General features: G+C 47.3%; 1 protein-coding gene across 3 annotated transcripts in view; it reads left to right on the top strand.

Moving 5' to 3' along the window:
- Nucleotides 1-22,554, top strand: part of Dlg5 (discs large MAGUK scaffold protein 5) — a 130,272-nt gene that overhangs the window by 70,316 nt on the left and 37,402 nt on the right. For 2 of the 3 annotated variants that reach the window (XM_076931258.1, XM_034497618.2), the window contains exons 3-9: nucleotides 103-265; nucleotides 1,689-1,832; nucleotides 2,584-2,767; nucleotides 15,163-15,422; nucleotides 16,531-16,843; nucleotides 21,050-21,234; nucleotides 22,347-22,472. In XM_076931258.1, coding sequence (XP_076787373.1) covers nucleotides 103-265; nucleotides 1,689-1,832; nucleotides 2,584-2,767; nucleotides 15,163-15,422; nucleotides 16,531-16,843; nucleotides 21,050-21,234; nucleotides 22,347-22,472 — 1,375 coding nt within the window. The remainder of the gene's footprint in view (nucleotides 1-102; nucleotides 266-1,688; nucleotides 1,833-2,583; nucleotides 2,768-15,162; nucleotides 15,423-16,530; nucleotides 16,844-21,049; nucleotides 21,235-22,346; nucleotides 22,473-22,554) is intronic. The other variant, XM_034497620.2, reaches the window with a different exon arrangement.

Raw genomic sequence — 22,554 nt, 5'->3', positions numbered from 1 at the left:
ATTACTGTTCCTGAGTAGCTGAGCAAGCCATGATATCAGAACAGTGCTGGCACCTTGGGAATGTGCCCGAGTGCATGTCAACTTGTGCTTACCTACCTGCAGGGACTACTGGGAAGGCGCCATCCCCACCACCCCTCCTCACCGAGCAGCAGGCCAACGACAAGGTAGAGAATCTCTCCATTCAGCTACGGCTGATGACCCGTGAGAGGAATGAGCTACGCAAGCGCCTGGCCTTCGCCACCCATGGAGCCACCTTTGACAAAAGGTAGTCATTGTCCCAACTCTCCAGTGACCACTGAGGCACCACTGGGTCACCTAAAGCTCCTTCCCCTTAGCTCCTTAGTTTCGGGAGGTATCACTTCAGGGTTGTGTCCTGTGTCCTCAGGATATTACCCAGGTGTAGAACCTTATACCTGGGTTGGGGAGGTTCTCTCTCTCTCTCTCTCTCTCTCTCTCTCTCTCTCTCTCTCTCTCCCCCTCTCTCTGTCTCTCTTTGTCTCTCTCTGTGTTATGTCTTCTCCAAGTGAAAATAAGACCCTATGACCTAAACTACACAAATTAGGGATTAAGGTGTGTCATATGTGTGTTTCAAGCATACATCTGAGGTAACCCAGATAAGCAGTGGCTCCTGTGATAGACCTGCTCTGGGAGTTTGTGATAGAGCATCTAGGTTAGCCTTCTTGCTGTTGGTACTTGCCTCACAGGTGACTGCATGGTGCGTGCTCTCTGGCCCTGTCAGGCCTTCAGTGCTGAGGCAGTAAGCCTTGCTCTGTGTTTTCATCTTGCTGCATCCCACTGTTTGCATGTGTATGTGCTCATGGGCATGCACACATGAGCATGAAGGCCCCAAGCTGCTTAACTCCCTGAACACCACAGCCTGCTGCATTGCTGGCTAGAGCTTTCTGTGGTTTGTAAACCTGTATGCCGTTTTTGGCATATAGGTATCTTATAAAGGTACATTTTACCTGGAATTCTTTTGTTTTGGAGAAAATATTCTTGGGAGGTTTAGTATCTCTTCCCTTTGCAAAAGTGTTTGCTCAGCTGGATATAGGGAGCCATGTACCAGCATTCCCCAGAGAGCCTATTGAAGTGCAGGATGTAGGGTTCCCTTCTCTCCCTCCAGATCCTGGGAGTTAGGTTTCTGTGTCAGGGCCTGAGGATTTGCCTGTCTCTCAGTTTTCATGTGCTGTCAGTGCTGAGGCATTGGAGCTTCACTTGGAGCAGCATGGCTCTTGGCCTGTATGCTCACCTTGGCACCACATTGGAATCCCCTGGGGAGTTTATAAAGCAGGCTTGATGTTAAGTCTCCTCCCTGAAAATACTGATTATGTGTTCCAGTCACCCATGTTGTAATAGCTACCTAGAGTGGACAATCCCTGTTCTGAAGACAGGAGAGGCATCATACAGTTTCTGATGAGCCCAGACATGTGGCATAAACTCCTGGGAACATAGAGAGCCAGTCTGTCCCTCTAGGCATACTGAGGGAACTCAAGAAGCCATGTTCCCTCCATTTGTACCCCTATCTCTGCTGCCTGAAGCCAGGATAACAAGTTTCATAAAGCACCAGGAGGGTACAGTACCTACGAGCCAGGATGTGGCATCCCCTGGGCTGGGTAGTCCAATACATATCCTGAGTTCCTGTGATCCTTGAGGCCTGTGTTCATGGGGTTCTTTGCTCCTGGGGCCAGACCCTACCACAGGCTGAATCCTGATTATGAGAGGCTAAAGCTCCAGTGTGTGCGGGCCATGTCGGACCTGCAGAGCTTACAGAACCAGCACACCAACGCCTTGAAGCGGTGCGAGGAGGTGGCCAAGGAGACAGACTTCTATCAGTGAGTGTCCCAGAACTTGTGAAGTAGCCACCTTCTGCCCTTCTCCGTTTGTGGATAGGAGAGTCCAGGGCTCTGGTTCTCCCACTTAGCAAGTGGCCCTTCTTCTGCAAGAGGATGTGTGCCTCCTGGACTCAGTTTTGCTAAGTATGAAAGAGACTGTTAGCCCCTCCCAACATTGTCTTACTAGTCTTAGAAGCTGCAGATTAAGAAAAGAGAGAGAGAAGGAGAGAGAGAAAAGAGAAAGAGAGAGAGAGAGAGAGAGAGAGAGAGAGACAGAGAGACAGAGAGACAGAGAGACAGAGAGACAGAGACAGAGACAGAAATTTAAAACATGAGGTAGGGGTCAGACCTCCCAAGACCTCTGGATCTCTGGCTTGGGGCTTTACTACAGTTTATTTATGGGACAAGCAGATTGGGTGTTTTCTCCTTGGGGCTCCTGACCTCCCCAGAGGGTATTTGCCCTTTACCTGCCCTGTTGTACTAGGCCCCAGGGCATATAGGCAGAGGCTGGGACTATCTCCTTTCTTTGGGGATATTTGTATCCCTTTTGGTGTTGGGATTTTCCAAATTGGGGTTGAGTCTTTTTGGAGTTTACTTGTTCTCTGGGTTTGGCCTCCCTCTGAGTGCTGCAGGCTTGGCTCCTATGGCCACTGTCTTGATCTCTTTGGGTACCTGGGGTTTGTGGTTCCTGAGGTTTGTGGGGGTGTGGGGGAGAAATTGGTCAGGGCTAAATGTTTCTATGGGGTTTTAGCACCCTCCACAGCCGGCTCCTGAGTGACCAGACTCAGCTGAAGGATGACGTGGACATGCTGAGACGGGAGAACGGGAAGCTGCGGAGGGAGCGGAACCTGCTGCAGCAGTCCTGGGAGGACATGAAGCGGCTCAGGGAGGAGGACCAGAAGGAGATAGGAGACCTCCGGGCCCAGCAGCAGCAGGTAGGACTCCGCAGCCGGGAGCAGGCCCACGTCTGCCGCCTACCTGCCCCTCCATCCATTCCCTCACTCATCCACCTGTTCAGCCACCCAAATAGTTTGCACCCAATTGCTCATTGGTGGGACCATTTACAAACACTTCTGGGAAGTCTGTTTTCTTTGAGGAACCTGAATATCAGCAAACAAACAGTTTTGCTCTGCTAGAAGCCATAGTCCTACGAGGAAGACAGACTACTCACATAATCACAGTTACTGCCGTTACTGGGATTTCCGGGATATTTCAGGCCCTGTGGTTCATTTGGTTTGTAGGGGTCATGTGACATCACAGCTAGAAAGCAGGCTGTAAGGAAGAGAGCCCATGCAATGCCAAATGAGTGATTTTGTTTTCATCATGTTAGGTGGCATGTGGTCTCTCTTCCTCCTGTTCCCTGCATCTCAAGGTGGTCTCTTCACCTGGCTCAACTCTCAGTTCCCATAAGCTGAGCAGCAGTTTGCTAGGCCTGTGTTCTGTGTGTTCTGTTGGCAAGTTCTCCCATCCCGAAGCTTCCAGTCTGAAACTGACTGGTTGACCAGCTTTGTGGGAAGAAAGGCTTCTGACAGACTCGGGGGAGGGGTGGGAGATTGGGAGATTTAAGCCTTCAAGGGAAAAATTATACCCCATAGTAAATTTAGTCCTTAAGGGACAGATAGCAGAGACGTGGGGGCTCTCTTGAAAAAGCTGGTGTGCTTAGTCTCAACTCACCTGCTTGTGTGGCCAAATGTCCTTATTGCTTTCTGCTCACTTATGATTTTTAAATCTTACGAAACTACTTATAAAACTTATGAAATTACTATAAGTTAGTAGGATGTTTACACACATGCTAGAGTAAACCCTGTACCCCACATCCAAGACAGTATTTACCTATGATTGATACCTCATCACACCAAATACAAACAAGGAGTTTTTACTCTGTGTCAGAAATGCAAATGTCAGCATCAACGGGTCACCACCATCTGAGCGTCAGACCCAGTCCAGCTGTGCCAGCAACAAGAGTCCTTTTAAAGCATACATTAACTGTACAGCGTATTGCTTTTCCTCTTGACATTTTTGTCTGTACAAATAACACACCCTGATTGTCCCCTCTACCCTTCGCTCATTTCTTATCTCCATTCCTCTTGCCTCATCTTTCTGGTCCTCTTAAGAATGTGTTTTTTTTTTTTTTTTTTTTTTTTTTTTTTAGTAAGGGACCAGGTTCAGAATGAAGTGCTACACTTCACCTTCCTTGTCTGGTCTCCCTTGGTTCTTAAGGCTTCCTTGACTTTCATGACCTTGATACTGTTGAAGGTTGCTGTCCAGATGTCTTATAGGACACCCTTGTGTTGAGTCTGTCTGATCTTAAGGTTGACTCAGTCTGCCCAGCTCTGATGACTATGAGGGAAGCCTTGCTATGTTCTTGAGCCCTGCTGAGTGGTTTGTGGCTAAGTTTTGGCCCGTTTGTGGGTCTGTTCTCCTTGGTCACTCAAAAGCTACTGTTTCTAGCTTCTCCACTGTGAATTGGCTTCTGCTTGCCTTTTCTTCTCCTCTCCCTCTCTCCTCTCTTTTACTCTGTGTTATAGCTATATTCTGGCCAGTACTGGTCCCTCAGGCTTACTTCTCTTTCCTTTTGACAAGTCTCCTGTATTTTTTTGTCTCCTGGTGTCTGGCTTACCAGCCATCCCAGGCTCGTTTTATAGTTTCTCTCTAGCCTCTAGTATCAGTATCTTTCCAAAGAATCCTTTATCCTTTCAATGGGAGGTGGAGGGAGTGATATTTAAAAGTATTATGAGGGTACATTTGCCATAGTGTCTCATCTCTCTAATTGCTGAGGTAGGATATCTGGGGTTGTCTGCACAGTGAGGTTCTCCTGTGATATCATTAGTTGGAAACACAAACCAACCCCCCATCTCCCAAACAAAGCAAGATTTGAGTGCTTAGCGTGTATGTAGGTATTGGGATGCCACCCTTCCCAGAGTGTTGCAGTAGAATGGATGTCAGCAATAACTGAGTACAGATACATACACTGGGTAGTGCAAGCACGTGCATGCACATGCATGTGCACTTGCACAGACATACATGCACACATGAACGTGGATGCACATGCGCGTGCACACACACACACACACACACACACACACACACACACACACACACACGACACTTCCAGTTAGCCCACAATCATTCTCCTGATCTCCTTTTCACTTTTGTAACTCCCATTTAAAACGGCAGCAAGAATTAATTGACTACAGCCCAGTTCTAGCTAAGTTGTTTTTGTTTGTTTCCAACATGGTCCAGGCTGCCTGAGAGCCTGCCTTTCTCTTACTTCAGCTTCCAGGGTGCTGGGATTACAGACTCAAGGGCCCATGTGCTGCACCTCCCGGCTATTAGTCTAAAGGTCCCCTCTGTTTCCCACCCCCTCCCTCTGTAGCCACCCTCCCCATACCACACCCTTTTTGTTCTTTCTGGGTCCTATGCTCCCACTCCATGGTTCTCCACCCCAGTAAGTTTAATTCCTCCCTGTCCTCAGGTGCAGTCTCCTGTCCTGTTCTGTCTGCATCATTGAATGGCTGCAAGATTCAGTTGTTCAAAAAATCAGAGGGACATAGCTTTATCTTTGTTTGTATATATTAATTTTTTGTGTGTGAAATTAATATGTTTTGTGAGAAATAGCAAAGGAGTGACTCTGTGGATGTTCTATACACATAAGGAAAGCTTGTTTCTCTTCATTGCACAGAGGTGACTCCCTGTGTGTTTCAGGTGTGTCACTGTGTCTGGAGAGCTATTCACATGTGATTCATCTCACAGCACAAAATCATGCTGGATAAAAAATGTGCAGCATTATTCTCTCTTAGGACAAATTCCCTTTCATAGGGATGTTGAGTTCTGGAAAAGCATTGGAGTTGATTTAGCTGGCCTCTTATTGGTTGATCCTGAGGCCATTTCAGAATTTCCTACTATTTACTAACATATTCTGTTGAAGATGTGTTTCTGTGGATTAATTGGTTTCTATCTAGTTCCTCTGTGGAGAACCCATGGTGGCCTCAGTGCAGGGAGCTATGAAGTGCATCTGAAGTTGTCAGGAGGCTTTGCTTGGAGCCCTTCTTCTCAGGGACTTGGTCCTGTGTAGTCCAGTTTAGTTGTGCAGAGATTGTGACTTCCCTGTAGCATCAGTGAGTCTCTAGACAGAAAGATTTCCTGGGAGGGTAAATAAGACCAGGCAAGAGCTGCAGAGCCTGGTTCAGTCTGAGAGCCTTGTAGGCATCGGGGAGGACCCACTACCTCCCCCTGCTGCAGAGAAGGGGCTGCAACAAGTCAGTCTTTTCCCTGGCCCTTCTGGGTTCAGGAGGTGTGTGTGTGTGTGTGTGTGTGTGTGTGTGTGTGTGTGTGTGGACAAGTACTCTGCCGACTGAGTGACACCCCTAGCCATTCTTTGAGAAGTTCTGATGTGGTTGTGCTTGTGGCTGCATCTCTGTCAAATGGAAGTCCCACAGCCACGCTGAGGTGTGAGACTGGGACTGTCTCAGGGAAGCCCACTGGGTCTCACGATTGTGGTGGGGTGGAGTGATGCCAGGTCTAAAGCACTTACCCTGCACTGTGTGTGGCACCCAGTGACTGCTCTTATTCCAAATGTGTTCACTCTGAGTTAAAAGCAACGTCTTACAGGGTGGGCAGAAATGAGGACTCTCAGACATTGCTGGTGGTGTAAAATGGGGTAACCCTGTGAAAAGCCATTCACAATTCTTCAAAAGTTTGAACTGCAATGACCAGGTAACCCAGTCATTCCAGAACTGGAAGTAGGTCTTCATACAAAGCTAGGGGATATAAGCATTGGAGTAACATTGGAGCAGCCCTGAAATAGAAATAACCCAGATGCCCATAGTGGATGAACGAAAAAGTACCATGTGGTCCAGCCCTTCAGTGGGGTATCATTCCATGTAAAAAGAATACATTTGGCAAATTTTACTTATTAAAAAATTTTTTACTGGGCATGGTGATCTGTGACTACAATCTTAGCACTTGGGAGGTTGAGGCAAAGGGATTGTGAGTTCTAGGCTAGCCTGAGCAATGTAGTAAGATCCTGTGTCAAAATACATGATGATGGTGGTGGCGATCACATGCATTCAGGCACATCTTCACCCGTTCTCTCTCTTCCCTCCCTTGCTCACCCCACATGTGTTATGGGAAGGCCTTCTTCTTCCACTCGTGTGGCATTATTTGCTTCCTTTGGGGATGGGGGTCAGCTATGGTATTTGTGACCAGGCCTGTGTGAGTGTGTTGTACTTGGTCCTGGTCATGGATGCTCTCAGGTCAGGTTGATTAGACTGTGTTTTCAGCCAAGTGCCAGCCCGGGACCCCGGCAACAGAGAAGGTTAGGCTGCCAGAGGGAGAGGCAGTAGAGGCAGCTGTGAGCTGCTGGGCTCCTGCTCTACTCTGCTGACCTTCTCACCTTCACAGACACTGCCCAGGACGTGGGAAGGCTACCTCCAGAGGGAGCAGGTGATGTGGGATAGCCACAGGCTTGCTCCCTCCTGGACCTAAAGGCGAAGGTCAGGCTCACTGGACAAGGCTAGTTTTGTTGCCAGGTTCCTCCCACGCCTTGTAAACCTGAAGAGGCCCTTGCAGGGTAAATGGTGCTGTTTGACTTGCATGTTTGCCGGAGGGATTTGTGGGGCCTCCAGTCCTCTGTATGACTTATCTCAGAGGAAATGAGGCCACCCCCAGTGAGAGGGGCCTGGGCCTGGGCCTGGGCCCCTGTCCATTGAGAACTGCAGACAGGTGCCTTGTCCTGTGTGTGTGAGCTGTGGAGGAGGGGGTGGAGAGCTGGCCCTTGTTCCATTTCCTTGGTGGGAAATGGGTCATCTTGGATCCTTCTTGGGCTATAGCAGGCATGCTGAGGAGCTCCTAGGTTGGAAAAGCAAACTCCAGGGGCTTTTGTACCATTTTTCCTTTACTAAACCAACGCACAGTCCTTGGTTAAAAAAAGAACATTCTAAAAACAGCGATGAAGTCACCCCAAATTGAGTTTGGTCTTACTCTGCAGAAATGACCAACTTCTACCATGTGCACGTCTCCTTGTGACACTTTCTTCCCCTACTTCATGTGTAGCACACACAGAAAGCTTTCTTTTCTCTCCCAAATTTGCCTTTGATTTTTTACTCTGCAATGAATGTTTCATGGGCCACCTTACACTTTTTTTTTTTTTCAACATCTGGACACCTGTACTATTTTACTATTAGTGGTATTTGACCTTCATTCTGTGCGTTGACTATTTAAATAGTCGGAACTCCTTCCTGCCTTACTAGTTCAGTTGACACAAACATATCTTTCATGTTTTGTGCATAGATTACATTTTGTATTATGACACTTATCTAGGTACTAGTTGGAGGACGCTGGATGTGCTCATAGGACCCAGGGCATGTGAGAATCAGAGGACAGCTTTTGGGAGTTGAATCTCTCCTTCTGCTGTGTGGGTTTCTGGGATTGAACTCAGATCAGGTCACTAGGCTTCACAGCAAGCAGGTGCCTTTACACACTGAGCCATTTGCTGGCCCCTGAGTGTATATTAAAATTTTGATTGTTATAAACTATCTGCGTCAAGCAACATATTTTTAAAATCAGTTCCACTAGATCATTTGAGTTTCTACTCTTTTTGCTCTGTGTCTAGTTTTAAAATGTTCTTTTTTGATTCGCGGAGGTTGACCTTTTCCCCAAGGTATCCCAGATATTTTCCTCTTTCATTAGTCTATCTGGGAAGCCGAGCATGTGTGGTGTGGTATGTATGCGTATCTGTGTGTATACCTGTGTGTGTCTTTGTATGTATGTGTGTGGTGTGGTATGTATGTGTCTGTGCATGTATGTGTGATGTGGTATGTATGTGTGATGTGGTATGTATGTATATTTGTGTGTGTGTGTCTTTGTGTGTATGTGTGCATACATGTGTCTGTATGTGTGTGTGCACATGTGTGTGTTGCTGTATATGTGTGTGTGTGTATGTGTGTGTGTGTATATATATATATATATATAATTTGCCTGTGAGTGTGTGTATCTGTGTGTGTCTGTATGTATGTATATATGTGAGTGTGTGTTGCTTGGTTTTTAATTGTCAACCTGACACAACCTAGAATCACCTGTGGAGGGAGTCTAATGAGGGATTGTCTGGATTAATTGGCCTGTGGGTGTGTCTTGTATAGGATTGCCTCGATTGTCTTAGTCAGTGTTCTGATGCTGTGAAGAAATAAACGGTGACCAAAAGAACTCTTATAAAGAATAGCATGTAGTTGGGGCTTGCTTCAGTTCTAGAAGTTTAGTTCATTGTCCTCATGGCAGGCAGCATGGTGACATGTAGGCAGATGTGGTGCTGTAAACATTGAAAGTTCTACATCTGGATTCAGATCCATGGGCAGCAGGAGGAGAATGTGACACTGGGCCTGGCTTGAGCATTTAAGACCTTAAAGCCCACCCCCACTTCCTCCAACAAGGCTCCGCATACTCCAACAGCCTCATTCCTACTAATTTCTCTCAAGCAGTGCCACTCCCTAATGACTAAGAATTCAAATATGTTAACGTATGGGGTCCATTCCTACCCACACCTCCACACCTAGCCTGCTGCAGGATGCACCATTCTCTATGTTGGGTCCTGAACTGAGTAAGAGTGAAGCAAGCTACCTGAGAACAAGCAAACAAAGCCCACGTGTTCACTTGCCCTCTGTTCTTGACTATGGACATGGTCTTTCATGTTTCTGCATTGACTTCTGCTCTATAGTAGACTGCAGCCTGGGATTATGAACCAAATAAACCCCTTTCTTTTCTAAGTTGCTTTTGGCCAGGGTGGGTTTTTATTTTCTTTTATTTATCACAGCAACAGAAAAGTAAGCATGTTTCTGCGTTTGTACCCTTCTACTAAGAACATAATCTTCTAATGAGGAGCAGGAAATGCTCTAGACTGGCAGATAGCATCGTTTCCAGTTCTCGGGAATTCACATGACTGCTGCTCTCCCTAGTTTCTTTAAGGCTGTTGATAAAGTACAGGCTTGAGTCTGAGCCCTTGTAAGAGAAGTTGAGAAATGCTCAGGGCCTGGAGGCCTCTTTGAAGGTCTGGATCCTGTCCTGTGGGAGCCAATGCCTTTCCAAGGCTGTAGTGAGGCAGAGGCTGGGAGGTACAGGGAGGTAGAGCTGGGATGACAGCAAACAAGACCTCTTCACTCAGGATTTTACACCCAGGGAACCCCACTGTGCCCTGGAGGCAACCAAGGTGGAAACAGGACAGATCTGCCCTCTCTCACCAGTCTCTTGTGCCCCTACCAACTCACCACATTGACGGAGCTGTGCTGAGCAGCATAAAGAACACTTGGGTTGGTATCAGCATTTGCCTAGGCCTGACCTGTCTTATCAGGAATGAAAGTGTATTCCGACGGCCTGGATCATTCAGCATACTTGACTCTAAGCTCCTCAAAATTAGGGTGTTTGGGAAACTGGTTCTCAGTAGAAGGATGAACTGTAGTGATACAGACTCCAGTCTTGTAGACTGCTGAAGATGGTGCTGCAGCCAAGTTGGCAGCCTTGAAAATGAGGGTTTCTTAATGAAAGCTGAAGAGCCTGTGTTCCTACTGCTGCCCTCTTGTGGGGAACTCAGACTATGCAGTTTTGCCTTTGTTTTGAGTTTAAGTCTAACCACCTGAGACAGGAGTACTGGAAAGTGAGATTTAGGAAGTCAGTCTTTGCCGTTGTTTGTTTTGTTTTTTCTACATAGAATTTCTCTGTGTAACATCCCTGGCTGTCCTGGAACTCACTTTTTAGATCACACCAGCCTCAAACTCACAGAGATCCCTTTTCTTCTGCCTCCGAGTGCTGGGATTAAAGGTGTGCACCACCACACCCAACTATGAAGTCAGTCTTAAATGGAGTATTTGAGGTATTTGTCCAACACAGCAATCTGTTGCAGAAGCCAGACCCTCTGCAGACACAGGAGCATGGGGAATTCCCTCCCAGTGGGATGGTCCTCAGTAGTGGCACTGTCTGAGGATGTCCACATTGTCTGCTCCTGGATATTTCAGGTATCCTCAGTTCTGCATCTTTGTGCCCAGTCTCTACTGGTCAGTGGTTTGTTGTAGTAGAAGAAGATATTATTCTCTGTTATCTCGAGTTATGAATAGAAATATATATTTAAAGGCGATAAAGGGTTTAAATGGGGAAAGTAAAAAAAATGCTTTTTGGAAGTCATAACAAGAGGATATTGTCATGATCTTGATATTGTCGTGATCTCAAGGTAGGGAGGAGAGGCTTTCTTTTTTTTTTTTTTTTTTTGGTTTTTTGAGACAGGGTTTCTCTGTGTAGTCCTGGCTGTCCTGGAACTCACTCTGTAGACCAGGCTGGCCTCGAACTCAGAAATCCTCCTGCCTCTGCCTCCCAAGTGCTGGGATTAAAGGCGTGTGCCACCACCGCCTGGCTGAGGAAAGGCTTTCTTAATACAACTGAAGCACAAACTTCAAAGGGCATCCTCTTTGAGTTTGCAAAGAGTAAGACTTTGGCATGAAAGACACCACAAGCCACATATGCAGAGGATCATTGTGATAAATACACCCAGGAAAGGCAGCTGAAATTTAAAACTAGCTCCTGGAGGGCTGGTGCAGCTTGGGCATACAGTTCTTACCTAGTATAAGAGATGTCCTGACTTAGAAATGAAAGGAGAGAAAAAGAAACCAAAGGTTAGAAATGGGAGTTCCTAGAAAACAAAAATAGATAATTCATAAACACAGAAAAGATGCCCGCCCAGTCTTGCTTGAAGTCAGGAATAGAAATTTAAAACTGAAGGACCAGGGCTGAAGAGATGGCTTTAGCAGTTAAGAGCACTGGCTGCTTTTGCATAGGACCAGGGTTCGATTCCCAGGACCCACATGGTATCTCACAGGATCTGTAATTCCAATTCTGGGGGATCTGATGCCCTCTTCAGGTTTCCACAGGTAATGCACACATGTAGTACATTTGTCATATATGCAAGCAGAACATTCATACATATAAAAATAAATCTTAAAAAATTTAAATGAAGAACTACTTATTAGCTAGTGGAACTGACAATACCTTAAAAACGTGAGTACTGTACAGTAGCTCAGAGGTGAGTGGTAACCTAGGTGACCAGTGACTATGGAACACAATGTGGACTGTTTAGACAGTGAAATGTTCTCAAACCTGAGGAAGGCGAGAAATCCACCCTCGCCTCAGCAAGGCATGGGTTTCCAGCTAAATGATATAAGGTAGGAACCCTCTTAAAAAAACTTTTAAAGAGATTTATTTTTTTAAAAAATGTATGTATGTATGTGTGTTCGTATGCTTGACGTGTGTAGGTGCCAAGAGAGGGCCTCAGATACTCTGGAACTGGAGTTACAGGGGTTGTGAGCCACATGACTCTGTGTGTACAATCCCTCCCTCCCCCCCTTTCCGGAACAGATCTCAGGTTCTCTGTGAGAACAGCAAGTGAGCTTAACTATTGACCTTTCTCTCCAGCTCAGCTTTTCGTTTTTTTTTTGCGACAGGGTCTCCTGTGACACAGGCTGTGGATGACTGTGAACTCCTGACGTTTCTGCTTCTATTTCTCAAGTGTTGGGATTACAGGCCTTGTACCACCAGGACAGAAGCTACAGTTTCTCTCTCTATCTGCTCCTCTCCCTTCTCTCTTCCCCTCCTTGCCCCTCCTCCCTCCTTCTAAGGAGAATTTTAGTGTCTGAACAGCTCCCAGTTTGTGTGTGTGTGTGTGTGTGTCTCAGTGTATGTCTGAGAGTAAAGTGTTTCCACAATACAGTGAAGTTTTTACCTTCTACTTGGTAAATAAGTTTTATATTTCAATGCACTAAGATTTCCTTTTGAAAGGAATAGTTTCTGAAAAGAACAGGAAAGAAAGCCGGGGGTCATAGGACATGCTGTAATCCAAGAATTCAGTAAGTTGAAATAGGGAAACTGGAATATGTTCAATACCTAGGCTCTATATGTTATAACAAATAGAGGAAAAATGAAAGATGCAGAGAGGTGGGTGGAGCTGGCTTCTGACAGCCTTTTAGCTTGCAGCCCTGGCTTCTGAGCCTGGGTGGGGGAGAGAGAACAGAGTGTATGGAGGGTGGGGACAGAGAGAACACAGACACAGAGACAGACAGAAATCAGTGGTCTCTGTGATTTTGTTTTCTAAAAAAATACTTAGTTTTTATTTCCGTGCATGTGTGCACGTGGAGGTGTCTGTGGGTGTCCACAGAGGCCAGAAGAGTGTTGGATCCCTGGTAGCTGGAGTTACAGACATCTGTGGTACTGGGAACTAAACCCAGATATTCTACAAGAGCCATGAATGTTCTTAACCTCAGAGCCATCTCTCAAGTCCCCTGATTTTTTCAAAGATTTATTTGTTTTTATTTTATGTGTATGAGTGTTTTGCCTACATGTATGTATGTATACCATATACATGCAGTGCCTATGGAGGCCAGAAAAGGGTGTTGGAACTGGAGCTACAGATGGTTCTGAATTAGCATGTGTGTGCTGGGAACTGAACCTGGGTCCTCCGCAAAAGCAGCAAGTGCTCTTAATCACAGAGCCATTTCTCCCTCTCGAGTCTGACTTTTGAATCACTTGTTCCTTCTGGGTAGATGTTCTGTCTGTCTCTGGAGGAAATGTCCCACAATTCAAGGTTGTGACTGTCTGAGCTGCAAAGATGGTGTCGATAACTCAGGGCCCACACGGTGAACAAGGCTGTTCCTGGGCTGGAGGAGGTGCAGGGGCTAAGCAAGCCTTTCCAGTTTTGTCTTGTTATTTGAGAAATAAGGAAGCAAACCCACAGAGGTGGTGAGTCACCAAGGGCTAAAGATCTTTGAGTGGTGCTCAACAGGCAACCCCTGAAACACCCAGTCTTCTCAGGTTTGAGAGTGTTTTGTTTTGTTTTGTTTTTCTCTTCTTACACAGCACCCCCAGTGAAGCTCAGCTCCTATAATTCACAGTAGGATGGATTCTTGTGCTCATATTCTCTGTTTTTCTGGTTGGGGTTGTTTGGTTGGTTTGGTGTTTTGTTTTTTGGTTATTGTTTTTGAGACAGAGTTTGGCTACACAGTCAGGCTGGCATATTTGCTGTGTAGCTCAGTCCAGTCTCAAACTTAGCACTGCTGCAGCCTCAGCCTGCTTGAGTACTGGGATGACAGGCATGCTCTACCATGTTCTCTAGACTCCTGCAGTCTGCTGTATCCTCAGGGTTCAGCCTACCTCCTGAGCCTTGGACTTGGGCATGCTTCTGTAAGCCTCTGTGTGTGCTGTGTTTACCTAGTCTGCATCCTCTTCTTGCTTCTCTTTGCATAACACTGTGTGTGTGCCCTATAGCCTTTTCATTTGCATCCCTGCCTTTGGCTATATCTGTGCTTTTTGGCCAATTTTTTTGTCTCCCTTATCTTCACTTAGAAATCACTTTCTTAGAAAGCCGGCCCCAATGGTAGCCTCCCTTACAACCTTCCTCTTTGACTCTGTGATGCTCAGAAGCATCCTCCTGTACTTGGTACTCTCTCTTTTTTCCATTTTCTTGAAAGTCAATGTTAACATAGGAAGATATTGTTCTTGTTCCATAGGTGGGTCCATTTCCCCCGGTGCTGGCACTGAGATTAACAGACCATAAGACACAGTTGCTTCCTCTCCTGTTTTATACTGACAATGCCTAGAACAATATTGGATATTTTATGCCCTCATTTTAGAAAGTCCATAATGCCATCTCTGAGGTTCTGTGACTTGCTAGGACTCCAAAGCAAGACTCAATATATAATGGTTCCCACTGGCTAAAATTGTAGACATAGGACACATGGCAAAATCAACAGAGGGAAGAAAAAAGGACACGTAAGTTTAGGGGAAATCAGGTCCGTTTCCCATATCATTTGCCAGGGGAGTCACACCAGATACATTTGATCTTCAGTATGGAGGTGTGCACAGCAGACAGGCAGTATCTATCTAGATTTTCCTGGGTGCTGGTCACAGTTCCTTTCTGCTTAGTAGGGAACAAAGTTGCAGACTTCTTATGGGCTGGTCTCACCTTGACAACAGTTCACCATCACCATCAGGTTCAAACAAAAGTCTCGGGCTGGCCATTGTAGCCTTCCTGTGCCTAGAATGTTTGCCTCATAGGACTTGGGACTTCTCTGTAACACAAATGTTTAGAAGGAATGAATCTAAATGGATCAGCCCCCTGTGAGTGCAGCACCAGACACACACACACACACACACACACACACACACACACACACACACACACACTCTCTCTCTCTCCACCACCCTCTGAGGGCTGAGATGGACTCTTGCTTTCTTAGAAGAAAGGAGATACCTGCTCTGTCCACCTTGATCCTCAGTAATCACGTGTCGTTGGTGTCCTCAGGTGCTGAAGCACAATGGCTCCTCAGAGATCCTCAACAAGCTGTATGACACGGCCATGGACAAGCTGGAGGTAGTCAAGAAGGACTACGATGCTCTGCGGAAGAGGTACAGTGAGAAGGTTGCCATGCACAACTCAGACCTGAGCCGCCTGGAGCAGCTCGGGGAGGAGAACCAGCGCCTGCAAAAGCAGACGGAGATGTTGACCCAGCAGAGGGACACGGCCATCCAGTTACAGCACCAGTGTGCTCTCTCTCTCAGGAGGTAGGAGCCCAGGCTGGCCTCAGGGCAATGTATGTTAGGGGTAGTAAGTTGGGTTCTTTGTCTGAGGCTCTTGTCCTTTGTGGGCTTCTTATTGTCTACAAAACTTCCAGGAGAGAACTACCTCAGAACATTGTGCCCCAGTCAATGAGAATATTATGTTTGATACTGTACTAGCCTTGAAATTATTTCTTTTCCCCTCGTGTGAGCATCCTGCTGTGTCCTGAGCACCCTGACTCTTGGATTTCCCTATAAACCTCTTTCTCCATAGTGGCCATGCACCTTGCAAATGGGAAAGGTAGTTATTCTGGGCAGTATGTCCCTTGAAATTTCATTTTTATTAGGAACCATTGGTTTTTAGATATGTGATTCCCACCCTGGATAGTATTGCAAGCAGCACATTTCTACCATGTGTGGGCTCTCTGTGTGGTGTTCATTAGTTTCCTGTGAAAAGTCTCTGGATATAAGTAGATTTACAAATTACCAGATTGAGCCCAGAATGGTGTCTCTGCTGCAGGATTCAGGGGATGTGGCTTTTGTTGTTTGCTGCTGGAGCTCCTGAAGGACTGGTGTTCTTAGGCACACAGCTCAGGAAATGCTGCTCTAGTGTGACAGGCTGTGTCTTGCATATTGCCTGGGTACAAGGTGCCTTCTAGGTTGGAGGTCTGAGCTAGCCATATGACCTTGTTCAGGTGCCCATGTTGCAAGGCTATATTAGGTCTATCTATAATATAAAATGAGGTGGTTGTTATTAATAAGCCATCATAAGGCCACATTTGTCTTTCCTGTGCTGTGATTCTGGCTATATGTGTGTGTGTGTTTTCCCCCAAAGTAATGTAGCCTCATTATAGGAGAAATGTGCTGTTCTTTCTTTCTAGTAGAGTAGAGAGCATGTAGTCCTCAGTTCAACTTCTGGCATTTGTTAAAGGCTGAGAAACATTCCAGGCCCAGGGCACTAGTACTCCGTGACCATTCTCTCTGGGGGTGAGAATGACCTCAGTCAAAATTTTATGCTTGACTGTCTCGCACAGCAGGGCTGGTGCTGGGGGTAGCAGCCTCACAGCTGACATGGCAGGTCCCCGCCCCTCCCACCTCACATTTTCCTCCCCAGGTTTGAGACAATCCACCATGAGCTGAGTAAGGCTACAGCCCAGAACAAGGACCTACAGTGGGAGATGGAGCTGCTGCAGTCTGAGCTCACAGAGCTGAGGAGCAAGCAGGTGAAAACCGCCAAGGAGTCAGAGAAGTACAAGGAGGAGCGTGATGCTGTGTACAGCGAGTACAAGCTCATCATGAGTGAGCGTGACCAGGTCATCTCTGAGCTGGACAAGCTGCAGACAGAGGTAGAGCTGGCCGAGTCTAAACTCAAGAGCAGCACATCCGAGAAGAAGGCGGCCAGCGAGGAGATGGAAGCCCTGCGGCAGGTAGGCAGTGGTCCAGCAGGGAAGGTGGCCACAGAATTCTTGAGGGCTGGAGGAGAAGGTCTGAGCGCCAGGGGCTTCTCTTCACAGGCTGGGTAGTGAGATAACCATTTGGGTCTTTTCGGAGCTTAGGCTTGGCATTGACATTAGTCTGGGGTCCAGAGGAGAAATGGGTCAGAATGTCTGGCCATTGTCCTGGGTACAGGACTACATCAGAGGACATGCACATGGGGGCAAGGTGCCAGGTTACAAGGCTATATTGTGTCTATCTATAAAATGATAATAGAATAGTAAGTCACAAGGCTATGTTTGTCTCGCCTGTGCTGTGACACTACTTTGGTCGGTTGGTTTGTTTGTTTCAAAATAACATAGCTTGATTATAGGAGGAATGTGCTGTTCTTTCTGGTCACGTGGAGAGCATCTCCAATTGTCTCAGACTGACTTTCTGTGAACAAGGTCCCAAGACCCTCTTGAGTTCTTAGCTGCATAGAACTGATAGCCTCGTGGGTTCAGGAGAACACCCTCAGGGCCTCTGTCCACCAGCCATTTGTGTACTCAAAGGAGCGTCTGGTTCTTTTTCTCAGGACACTCCAAGTTCCTGAGTGCACAGCTTTCTGCTGACTTGAGCGTTACGCCTTGTTCTAAAGCCTTGCTCTCTGGGATAGTCCCTTAAGAGCTGGAGACTGAGGTGTTCAGTAGCAGCAGGACTGGGCCTTTTAGCTTAACTCCCATGTGCCTTTCTGCCTGGCCAGTTGTACCTCACTACTGATGAATGTCCTTTCTGGTCCAGGTGTGCCAGGTGACAGGCATGGAGATTGCCATCTGCCCTTTGGTCACGCTGTGGCTTTGAAAAGAGTCTCTACACTTAGGAATACTAGATTATCCCCCTACCCCTCTCAGAACTGTTCTTGATTCATGCTTCTATGCTTCTCGTTTTCTGTGAAAGTCTGTTAGGATGCGGGTGAGCAAAGTGGTGTGTGAGAAGTGGAAGCAAGGTCAGGAAGATTAGCATGGTCGCTCTGCGGAGATCACTGTGTACCAGGCACGAGGCAGGGTGGGTGGTATGGGGGTGTGGACAGCCAGGCTACCTGTCTCGTTTTCTTTCTGTTACTGTGATAAACACCATGACCCCAAACAACTTGTTGAAGAAAGGGTTGGTTTCATCTTACAGGTGTTAGTCTTCCTTGTGGGAATGAAGTTGAAGCAGGAGCCCCAACAGAACGGGAGCTTGAAGTGGAGCCCCTGAGAAATGATGTTTGCTGGCTTGTTCCCAGGCTCACATATAGTTCAGGACCGCCTGCCTAGATGGCACTGTTCATAGTGAGCTGGACCCTTCAATAGCAATTAGCAATCAAGAAAATGTCCCAAAGGCTTGGAGAATGGTTCGGCACTTAGAGCACCGGCTTCCAGAGGACCCAGCACCCACATGGCAGCCTACAGCCATCTGTAACTCCAATTGTAAGGGATCTAGTGTCCTCTTCTGGCTCTGTGGGCACAAGGGACACATGCAGTGCACATACACATATGCAGGCAAATACGTAAACACACACACACACACACACACACACACACACACACACACACTCATACAGCAAAAAAAAAAAAAAATAAATAAATCTAAAAAAATAATTTAAAAAAGGAAGCAAATGTCCCATAGACATGCCCACAGACCAATCTGATGAAGGCAATTCTTCAATTGTGTGTTTTTCTCTTTTCATGTGTGTCAAGTTGACAACCAAGATTAGTCACCCCACTAGTGGCCTTTCTACCTGCAATGGCTCCTTCTGTACCCAGGTAGAGGTGGGGCACTGGAGAGTGAGAGGGACTGAGGCTGAACTGGAGTCTGAGCCCCCTCAGTCACATGACTTCTCATCTCTTTTTTTTCTGCCTCTGTAGTCTACAAACTACGATAGTCACATCTGTCCTTGAGGGATGATTTTCAAGTGACACAAACAGAAATCACAGTTAGCAATTGTGTCTTCACAGAGTTGGGATGACAGGAATCTATTTTATTATTGCCCATTTGGGATGAGCATACGCCCATGTAACTGTTTGTATAGGCAAAGGATTAATGACAGTTCCATACAGAGGGATTTGTGTTCCTTAGACCACCAGTGAGGTGAAGGCCACTGCCAAGAAGAGCATGTAGTACAACAATGTGTGTGTGTGTGTGTGTGTGTGTGTTGGGGACAGGGCCTTGCTTGCAATATCATCTGCTTTACCTGCCTCACCCAACTTTGAAATTTTAGAAAAGAGAACCTTTTATATAAAGGAACCGTCTTCCTTCCTTCCTTCCTTCCTTCCTTCCTTCCTTCCTTCCTTCCTTCCTTCCTTCCTTCCTTCCTTCCTTCCTTCCTTCTCCCCCTGGCTAGCCTGGAACCTGGAATGACCAGGCTACCCTTGAACTCACAAAGATCTGCCTGGCTCTGCTTCCTGAGTGCAAGTGCTGGGATTGTAGGCATTCACTACCATGCCAATCTACAAAGGAACTTTCAATAAGTCAACTTAATGCACTAGAGTTTGGTAAATGCCCTAGATAACCCAATCTGATCTTTTTTGTGTCCTAGTATCTGAGTATATTCTTGTTGCAAATGGGGCGGGAGAGGGGAATGTAAATATCAAGTCAGAAAACCACAGTGACAAGACAAGAAAACAAAACAAACAGAAAACACTTTGGAAAATGACCAAATTGGTCACCAGACTAAAAAGGTCATGGAATGTTGAATACCTATAAGGTGAGCTTGTGATAAGACAGCAAGCCTGCTCCGTGGGACTTTTCCGATTTCTGAGGCTGTGGTCATGTACACAGAGAGGTATGAAGAGTACCCAGGACCCCCTGGTGCTGGCCGCCAGCAGTGAACACCGTTAATGTGGGTTAATGTGGAGGCTTGACGTCTGAGCCTCAGCCTTCAGCCCTTGGTACTCAGCACTCAGGCAGTCAAGCATGCCCTTTAGTCTGGAGTCAGTCCTCTGAGGCTATGCAGGGGGTGCTGGCTGAGTGACAGGCGGCTTGTCAGCTGAGGCAGGAATCTTTTCCAGGCAGTGTTCTGAGTCAGCAAGCAGCAGGGGAGATCCCCTGGCTCCACTCCTACCTGCTGCCACCAGAGTTGACATTCTCAGCCCCTCTGCACATTGTTCTAGGTTCATACCCCGACTTAACACTAGCCAAGAGGAAGTCAGACCTGTGCTTCTTAGGTGTGATGTGGTTCTGGGGAATGGCTGTTTGGTCACCTGTTTGGGATTAGCTGGGTAGGCCTTCTGGTTCATTTGGTTTCCCGATCGTAGAGTATCTTCATGGAGATTCCTTTTGTGAAGTTCTCCCCAGGTCTTGCTTGTTCCTCTAAGTGGAACACTGTGCCATAGAAGGGCTATCTGCAGTACCATGACTGGCAGTGCCTTCCCACTGTCCCTGGCTGCAGTTGTGTCTCCCTGAAGAGCACAGCTCGGCTGTGCAGCCAATGGTGCTTTAGAGGGAAGGTGTCCAAAAAGAAGCAACACTGTCCGATCTGGAAGCCATATTTTCTGCCACACACCTCTAATACCCTCTCCCTGGGGCCTTGGTTGGGCAGTGTACCTGTTGGGGAGTGGAGTGTAACCCCTAGGTCTTCTTGGTGGCCCCTTCTCAGGTGAGGAGCTTCTAAAACAGCCCATATTGTCCCAAGCACAGACTTCAGCAGCACCTGGGGCCTCTGAACCACTAAGGATGGCCAAGTGAGACCTCTAACTGAGTTCCTGGAGGCTGGGAACTGGTGTAGAGGTCAGAGAGAGGGTGACTGGTGAGAGTGGTCTCTCAGCAAGGGTAGGACTGTGAGTGCGTCACTGCCAGATTCCTGCAGTGTGTCATCAACAAAATCGAGAGCTTTGGCAGAGGTCAGTCGGCCTGCCTTGGCTCTCTAGTTCCACAGCTGCCTTTAATCTCCCTGCCCCATCTCACTGAAGTGTCTGGGGAACAGTGTTTTTTAGGGTAATTTTTTCAGTGGCTAGGAATTTTGAGGAGCCCAGTGGGAACCAAAGAGAGGCAGACATGGATGAGTTACTCCATTCTCCAGCATAGTTCTCTGTGGATGTACTCTATGCTCAGTGAGAGCCCTACAGGGAGACAACTGCTGGAGTGTTTCAGCTGTAAGTGCCTGGGCTTAGTGTTTCCCTTGAGCCCCCAGCCCCACCTCTGAGCTGGTAAGCTTTGCAATTCGGACCTCTTTCCCTTAGATCAAAGACACGGTGACCATGGATGCTGGGAGAGCCAACAAAGAGGTGGAAATCCTTCGAAAGCAGTGTAAGGCATTGTGCCAGGAGCTGAAGGAAGCCCTCCAGGAAGCAGATGTGGCCAAGTGCCGGCGGGACTGGGCCTTTCAGGAGCGGGACAAGATTGTGGCAGAGCGTGACAGCATCCGGTAAGGGCACTCTTGGGCGTGACAGCATCTGGTAAGGGTGCTCTTGGGTACTGAGGTCTGTGGGCAGGGTCACACTCATTGGCCATGTGTCCAGAGAAGGAGACAGGGACTGTGGTTCCTCCCTTCTCTTCCTCAACTGATTCTCACCTCACCTCTTGGCTTTAAAGGTTTCTATTGTTTTTCCTTCTTGATTCATTTCTAGACTTTTTTGTTGTTGTTGCTGTTTTGGTTTTAGGTTTTTTTGAGACAACGTTTGTCTGTGTAGCCCTGGCTGTCCTGGAACTCACTCTGTAGACCAGGCTGGCCTCGAACTCAGAAATCCACCTGCCTCTGCCTCCCAAGTGCTGGGATTAAAGGCGTGCACCACCACTGCCCAGCTCTTCTAGACATCTTGGGTGTGAACTGTGTTCAGGTCAAAGCCACCTTTGTCTTTAGAAGCCACTTTTGTGAAATGTGTTTTGTTGTTTCCTGTCTGTTGCTAGACATCTACTGTGCCAGCATCTTAGGTTCCCAAGCAGCAAGAGCTCAGAGGAGGCTTCTGTGTGTCTAGACCTAGGAGGGGCTCTAGGTCAGAGGGCAGGACAGTACATGGAAGTGACATCCAGGGACTCAGGCTGTCATGGGACATGCAGGCCACTCAGGGTGGAAGGAAGTCTCCCAGGCCCATTTGAGCAGTTTCTTCAGCAGGGAAGGAAGTATGAGCATTGCGGATGGAAGGGGTAGTGCCTGGGTGCCTTCTCTGTAGAGGGATTTGGGTGTGGCCAGGCCTTGGTCTGGAGAATTACAAGGAATAGGCAGACAATGTCCCTGAGTTTCAGTTCTGAGGGTCTTGAATGGAAGCAAAGGAGTGTGGGTAAGATCCTGTGCCGGGTCAGAACCAGAGATGGTGGGAAAGGTACAGTAAGATGGTCATTGAGGGATTCTGGAACACCACTGAGACTGTAAAAGGGACAGGCTTGTGCCTTAGCAGGGAGGTAAAGATAGATGTTAAAAATACGTATAGGAGGAACATTGTGGTATAGGAGGTTGGGGCTGACAGGTGGTAAGTTACAGACCACAAGCTCTTCATTCTTGCCATTCACAGTAACCTTGACCTCTGCTTTCTCTACCAGGACCCTGTGTGACAACCTGAGGCGAGAGCGAGATAGAGCTGTGAGTGAGCTAGCAGAAGCCCTTCGTAGCCTGGATGACACTCGGAAGCAGAAGAATGACGTCAGCCGTGAGCTTAAGGAACTCAAGTAGGCTTGGGTGTTACCTGCTTGGGCTGGGCTTCTGTCTAGACTATCCCCTCTCCCTTTCAGGTGGGGCGTCCTTGAGTGC

This window comes from Arvicanthis niloticus, chromosome 3, assembly GCF_011762505.2.
Source record: "Arvicanthis niloticus isolate mArvNil1 chromosome 3, mArvNil1.pat.X, whole genome shotgun sequence".
Taxonomy (NCBI): domain Eukaryota; kingdom Metazoa; phylum Chordata; class Mammalia; order Rodentia; family Muridae; genus Arvicanthis; species Arvicanthis niloticus.
The sequence above is the reverse complement of the archived record's forward strand: the minus strand, read 5'-3'. Positions and strand labels throughout refer to the sequence as shown.